General features: G+C 44.3%; 1 protein-coding gene across 1 annotated transcript in view; it reads right to left on the reverse strand.

The window, feature by feature from the left end:
- Positions 1-6315: 6315 nt before the first annotated feature.
- LOC310791474 (metallophosphoesterase MPPED2) overlaps positions 6316-8017 on the reverse strand; it is a gene marked incomplete at its 3' end in the record, with an annotated part of 139694 nt that continues 137992 nt past the window's right edge. The window contains exon 7 of the mRNA XM_083653161.1: positions 6316-6437. Within this exon, the coding sequence (XP_083509287.1) occupies positions 6316-6437 (122 nt within the window). The remainder of the gene's footprint in view (positions 6438-8017) is intronic.

An 8017-nucleotide genomic window follows, 5' to 3' on the forward strand; every position in this document is an offset into this window, starting at 1 on the left:
TAATCCATGAACCATTTTAGATTTAAAGCATAACATATTTTCGTTGAACTATATAGCTTTTGCAAAAAAAAAAAAGTTTAAAATTTTATTTTCCTGAAAACGTCCCTGTGCCACGGACCCCTGGGGGTCCCTGGACCCCCATTATGAGAACCGCTGTTCTAGACCATTCACTTCCAGCTGCTTCCTTTAGATTTGTCCTGTTCCATAATACAGTAGCCTATGTGCAAGGGGGTTGAGAGGGTTATTCATTAATACCAGTGAGTGTGTTTACATGCACAGCAATAAAGCGATCATTATCTGATTTATGGAGTGATCAGATTATTCAACAGCATAGTCTGATTGATGTGCTTTATCAGATAAAGGCCATTATCGGATTATGACAAATCCAATAAACACTCGTAGCTATTTGCTGACTCTTCCGTTTGATTCAGTGCATCATGACCTAATCTCAGTGTCCACACTCACAGACTTTGAGGCACCTTCTTGCTTCTTACTTAAAGTGCATCATGTAACGCATCAATCAGATTCAATCAGAAATATCGCAATATTCTGGAAATATCACAATTTTTAAAATGTATTTTCAGGGCTCAGTTTTAAAGCCCAGAGTGAAGTTTCTGGTATCATATGAAACTATAAGACTTCTCCTAAGGCATCGATTGGTAACATCGATTAGTAGCTTGTCAGGAAGGTGGCTAAATAACACTCCAAAGTCAGGCAACATTTTGGAGTCTTGGGGTGCATCTCGTGGACGGCGAGGATGCGGATGAGCGTGGCCTCCATGGTGCTGTCGTCCAGCGGGGCGGAGGAGAACCACATGGGGTTGTTGGGAACGCAGCAGCTCTCTGGGTGAAGGTAAAACAGTTTGGTGACCTGCTTGACCGTCTCTGAGCATTTGGAGAGATAGAATTCATAGAGTCTGACCGGACAGCGGAGAGGGTTCTCAATGTTCTCTACCATATCCAGGATTTCCGCTTTACTCTCCTCCTTTTCCTCCCCATCCTTTTCCGTCATGTCTTCTGGCTCACCTCCTCCGCTCACAGATAAAACTGTGCTGACCGACTCCATCACAGAGAAAGCATCCTCTGAAGGGGGTGGCTGAAGATCAGATCCAGGTACATGAGAAAAGACCTCCTCTGGCCCAGCTGTGCACATGGTAAACATCACCCAGGTGAGAAGTAAGCAGTGCAGACATTATCAGCCTAGCCTGGTAAACCGCCCGTCACGTGAACTCACATTTCATTTGGTTCTTCGTGACGGTCTGGACCCGCACAGGCAGTTAAGATGATTGGTCGAGCCATGCCGGCTCGACGAATCAGCGGCGGCCGTAGGCGGGCTCTGGCTCGTCTGGGCAAGTAGTGGGTACATGGTCTTTGTAGTTCTTTTCACTCTCAACATGGCTGCCGCCGCGGAAGTGACAGGCAGTCTGAATGAAATTGAATGTAACGTTCCCAATTCTATGTATTAAATTCTAAAAAACGACCCTCAACATTTGGGAAGGCTAAGCCACACAACTAGTTCGTTATAATCTAACTAAATGCTTCGAAGGTGACTTTACGACCGCGAGGACTCAATCAATGAATACCACGGAGATCATCCACACAGGCACCTTCGGCGATCTGATTGGTTGAAGTTAACACCCACCAGCGGTGATAGACAGATGGGTCATCCAATCACCTGCCAAGTAGCTTGGACAAAGTGCCCGCCTCTGTCAGCGGGTCTGGTGACTTCATTCCCAGATCGACTGGTTTAGTGAAACTTATGTGGAGCTATACCGTCCATCTGGCAGCGTCAGGTTATTATCAGCCTACCTGTGTCATAAATCACTGACATCACTGATGATGTCACAATGTCTATGACATCGCTGATAATGTCACAATGTCTATGGCATCATCAGTGGGACATCATTCGTGGGTATGGCATCATCACCACTGGCCCATTCGATGATTGTGGGACATGACATCATCAGTCGGGGGCATTTGCCCACAAGACAGACGGTCGATGGCCATAACGGACGGATGGACAGCTCCACCAATTGACAGGACATTGTGCCCACAGGACATTGTGGTGCTGGTACCCACAGGACAGACAGTCCATGCCATAACGGACGGAAGGATGGTCCGTACCATAAAGGAATGACGGACGGGCAGACAAAGTCAGTTATAGAAGCGGCTGCACTGCTTAACTGCCTATATCCTATTTTATTGATCTGTTGTAATATTATCAATATGCTATCCTGATGTGACTGTATTGCTCAATATTTTGTATTGGTTCTATTGTTATTTGTGTGTTGTTCGCTGCTGCTGCTATGATCAGATTTCCCAACAGGAATCATTAATGTTTCATGTAATCTTATACCACTCTCTACACCTAGCCTAGTCAGTTTGTCCCACCAGCAGTCATCTGAGGTAAGCTAAGCTAATAATAATATCTGACTAATATAATAGGTGGTGTTCCGGCGGACCCACAATCCATTCAACTGAGCATGCTCAGCAGTAGACATTTGATGACGCAGTTTATTCATTTAGGAAAAGCCCCTTGTGATGAACCATCTGGTTTTCGAGGGGGCTCTGAGACCTGATGGACCTCTGCTGTAACGTGTGACGTGAACAAGCAGAGACCTGCTCATGTCATGTTGCTGCCCCAGGTCAACACACCCTTAACTGTAAACAATCAGCCTGCAGTCACAGCACAGTGGCTCAGATTGGCATTTCACATCACTTAAAGGAACACTCCGCCCATTTTCAACCAGCTTTGTATCATTAGAACATCAGTAGTATATCAGAAAACTGTAAACGGTTTTGAAGTCTGTCATTTAATTTGACAGTTATTGAGTGTTAAAGTGTGGACCAGTGACATCACTTGTCCACACTAACTCAAATTAATAACTCATTAACTCAAATCAACTCTCAATAACTGTCAAACTATTCATCATTCATCTAGTTTGACAGTTATTGAGAGTTGATTTGAGTTAATGAGTTATTAATTTGAGTTAGTGTGGACCAGTGATGTCACTGGTCCACACTTTAACACTCAATAACTGTCAAATTATATGACAGACTTCAAAACCGTTTACAGTTTTCTGATATACTACTGATGTTCTAATGATACAAAGCTGGTTGAAAATAGGCGGAGTGTTCCTTTAAGGTGGAATATAAGGGGAAATCATTCTTTGGTTGAATTATGCATGCTTGTGACGGGCTCGCGAGTCCACATCGCTTCATTTTGAAGGGGTTCCACGAGTGAAGAACCACTGGATTAGAGAACAGAGACTGCATGTAGAAGCCAATTCGGAACATTGATGATATATTAAAATCTCTGCTGTGTAAATGCACCCAGGCCATGGTCAGGGAAATGAATAACATTTAAAACAAGACTGAGCTTCATAAGTAAAAATCTTGCAATTTTATTTGCATATAAAGGCAGCTAAATATATCACAATGAACTGAAAGAAAGAGGACTAACATTTCCATGAAGAGGGATACAATCAGAGAGAGAGAGAGAGAGAATGAGAGAGAGAGAGAGAAACCGAGCACGAAAGAGCATTTACAGCGGCAAAGTTGAGACAACTATTGGCAACATTTTTTTTTGTGCTAGCAAGATTGCATTTACACACAGTGCAAAATTAGGAGAAAAAAAAAAGCAATAAAACACAAATACTATCGGATTTACACTTTAAAGGACAACTTAAGCATGTTTAGGCAGGCGTGCTGCTGAGAGAGCAAACCACCGCCTGTTGGATTGTGACTGACAAAAACGTCCTCTCTCGACCCGAGCGGGGGAGTCCGTACAAAAACATGAACGAAAACCTCGGAGCATAAGAAGAAGAAACCTGTCTGTCATACAGGTGCATACACACACAAAAATGCACCATTCCCCCCCCCCCCCCCCCGTCAAACACAACTTTTAGTACAGATGTTTTACAACATGAATATATAATATATATATATTTTTACATACATTTTCCAATGTTTTTTTAATCAGAAATCCGTCGGGAGATGTTACAGTTGATTTGGGGGGTTTTATAATTGGGTAGCTTAGTCCCTGCGTCTGTGAGGTGTTGCTCTGCTGGGATGATAATAAGGTAATAAATAAGGACTTCTCTCTGAGCTAGCAGAGAGTGGGGCTCTAGCTGAGAACATTAAAGCTAGTTTAAGGCAGCGTCCCTGTCAGCCAATGAGAAAAGAGTAACTGACGAGAAAAAAAAAAAAAAAAAATCCTAAACACAAGATATCAGATGATACAAAATATAACAATGGCATCCATTGTCTAGCCAACGCAAACCCAACGTAAAGAAATTGTACAAATTCACAAAGCATCAATTTATCTTACAGATCTGACCAATATTTTTTCAAGAGCAAGATTGTTTAACCACAAAATCCCTTTTAAAAAGGAGAATACCGGCGTCACTCAGAGTTACAGTCCGTTTACTTCCGTCTACGTTTTTTCATCATTAACTCGTTTTTCATTATTGTTCAAATCCAAACGTTGCGGCGTCAAAGCTAGCATCAGGGTTCCTACACATTTTCAATAAAAAGAAATGTCCATACTTTTTCCCAGACCTTGATTTGAAGATTTTGTCTGGTGTTCAATATGCTTTCCTTGCCCCTGCTACTAACTATAGCTCATATGACTGTATGAAGATTGTTCTCCACAGTGACACATATCGGAACATGTGAGATGATTGGCAGGGTTCCTACATGCTTTCCATTTTAAAATTCCATATTTTTCTATATGGTCTTGACTGGATGTGATTTTGGTGCAGGGTATTTGATATACAGTAATGCATGCTGGGTAATAAGTGCATCCCTCTATCTGAACATTATTCATCACATTGACAAAAACTGTGGACTCAGGGTCGGAAATTAGCGGCGGTTCGGGGAAAAATATAAAATTGCCCTCGGAATTGGGATGAGGGGGGTTTTTAATGCCCCCGTAAAGAGTTAACTTTCTGCATTCCAACGTTACTGCAATTTGCAGTGTCGGATTTGGTGAAATTTGGACATGAGACGTCCAATATGAATCAAAACAAGTGAGTAAATGGAGGAGCGGGGCCTGTTTGCTGTAGGTACGGTACACAGCACAGCGGGGCGGGGCTTCAGGGCTCTGACTGGTCAGGCAGGACAGGACGGGGGGCGGGGCTTCAGGGCTCTGACTGGTCGGGCAGGACAGGACGGGGGGGCGGGGCTTCAGGGCTCTGACTGGTCTGACTGGCCAATAGGAGCGTGGACACTACAGCAATATACTTTTTGCTGATGCGCCCATCGATGCAGGATACGGCATGCTGTGCCGTGCAATGTAATAATCAATCAATCAACCAACTGATTGACATGACAGAAGAGGAGGATGACGTTGAACTGCAACATCAAATGTTAGTATAGGCCTAATATGATTGGAATACATGCTATTTTGATTGATATGTTGATATATGTTATGGTATTTGTTCTTTTGCCATAGGGCATGTTATTTAAAAAGTTGTTGCCAAGTAGCCTACATTACATAACATGCCAGACAATCAACAGTGTTGATGAGATGATGGATTTTTTAACTGTGATTCTTGGTGAACTTTTAGAAATAAAATAGGCTATGGTTGGATAAGGGTAATTGAATATTGGTCTGTCATGCAAAATAGATAGAATAGAGAATATTTGCCATGGGAATGATCCAAAATGCCCCTGAAACATACAGTATTTCACAAGCGGCAAAAAAAGGCCCTTGTGAAAAAAAGTTAATTTCCTACCCCGACTCAAAGTGGGTACCGGTATATACAACAACATAAAAGCTACAACTATGTCTGTATCAGACCAGCCCACAACATCTTCCAGATTTTTCCAGACATTTCGACCCCCCCAAACTATTCAAGAGCTGGAAATGATCACATACATTTTTAATACTTTTCCAGACCTGCGTAGGAACCCTGTAACTGCTGTCCGGGCTAACAAAGACGTCCCAGAACAAGAGTGGAAGTTTGTTTTTCATACCGGACAAGACTGAATGAAGGAGGAAAATGAGCGCCGATATCTGCAACTATGCAGACAGGAAGCTGGACAGGAAGCTGGACCGCTGGCATCAACTTTCAAAATAAAACTGGTATTCTCCTTTAAACCCTCCCAGACAACCCCCCCCCACCCCCCCCCCCCCCCGCCCAACATCCCCAAACCTTCTCGATCTCAACAAAAGCTCGGAGAAGACCGAAACGTTGCAAAGAAACACTTAGAAATTTTTTCTCAACTTATTTATAGAAAAACAAACATTGTAGTTTATTCTGGCCACGCCTCTCCCCCCTCCCGGGCCCCGCCTCCTCCGCCCGGCTGGGTCTCAGGAGGTGCTGGTGGGGTTGGGCAGGTCGAACACGATGGGGGGGTTGGTGGGCTGGAAGCTGACGGTGCAGGTGGAGGCGTTGATGAACGTCGTGTAGCCGTCCGTCATGATGCCATAACCTGAGGGAGGGAGGGGGGATACAGGCATCAGTTCAGCCCCAGACGCACCAGGAGAACTACGAAGAACTAGCGGCAGCTAGTTACTAGCTAGCTACTGAACTAGACTACAGCAGACAGTCAACCTGCGCAAGACCTAGGACTGCAGATCTACAAACTAGATGCATGAAACAAAGCAACGTTTGCCTACCATTTTCACACCACTCTCGCTCACCACTTAAAACGGTTTTGTAATATAACTACTTCTAATCCAGAAGATGTCTGATAAAAAGGTTGCAAATGGCCCTGGCAGGCGTTGTCAGGCATTGCCTGGTTCCTGAAGGCCACGTCGTGGTGAAAATACTTGTGTGTTGGAATGATCAGATGAGATGAGGTTGAAAGATTCGAGGAACATCTTGTGTGTTGCCCTCTCGTCTCACTGCTTCAGCCAATCAGAGTGATTTCTCCCTCTCGTCTCACTGCTTCAGCCAATCAGAGTGATTTCTCCCTCTCTTCTCACTGCTTCAGCGAATCAGAGTGATTTCTCTGGACGACGGCCCGGCGCTGGTCCAACACGTCGAAGAGAAGAAGAGCAGAACCGGACGGACAAACCCGTCTTTATTTGTCACACAGACACGCACACATGCATACATGGCAGCCACACACACACACACACACACACACACACTGAAATCCAGTCTCTGCTTGTTTAACCTAGACACGGCATGTCCTTTCCTCCGGGGGGCAGCAAGGAGCAAGTCGCAAAAGCTGCCAACCAACAGCGCGGACATTGCGACAATCCCGTCAAAATCTTGAATGGCCTTCATGTAGGGCTGGGCGATGTGGACGGAAAATCACATCTGGGTATATTCAGGCTGAATGAAAGACAATGCTTATGCCATATCACAGTATCTAGTCTCATATCACAATATTTTTTATATCGTTATTAGGGATGTTCATTTTGAAAACTTTCCATAATCGATAATCGGTGAAAATTAACGATCAATTATCGATTATCGATCATATTAACACGTTCATTGCCAACGACGTGTAAACACGTTTTCAGAATCCAGCTGTTGACTGCCAGCGACGTGTTAACACGTCGTTGGCATCGATTTTTTTTTTTTGACGGTGGGTTGTGCATCTAACCCTTTTACATCTCTTATATAATTATTGGAGCCACCGAACGTTTACAACCCATTCCACCGACCCACTAAGTGGCAACAGTGCTCTCCTGACTAGAGGAAGGCAAGCATTTTTTTAACTTGTCACACCATTCTCACCCCAGCCATTCTCATGAAAATGGATGGGGGAAAACGCTTTCGTTTTCGCGCTGATTGCTGGCGATGCGGGATTGCAAATTTACATAATAGATTACAGGTGGAACACACTTTGAAACACGCAGCATAAATATGACCAGAATCGCAAAAGCTTCTCTCAACCAAAACTCCAAGAAGCGAGCGAGTCCATCCCGACTTCCTCAAACAGCGGCCGTGCAGACAGGCACAGGACAGCAGCAAAGCACTGAGACTGGTGACAAGCTTGTGACGGCTGCTGCAGCCAAGAAGAACGCCCACGGAGGGAGGAGTTGAAGCAACTCTCCC

Source organism: Poromitra crassiceps (assembly GCF_964638095.1).
Source record: "Poromitra crassiceps genome assembly, chromosome: 16".
In the NCBI taxonomy this organism is placed as follows: domain Eukaryota; kingdom Metazoa; phylum Chordata; class Actinopteri; order Beryciformes; family Melamphaidae; genus Poromitra; species Poromitra crassiceps.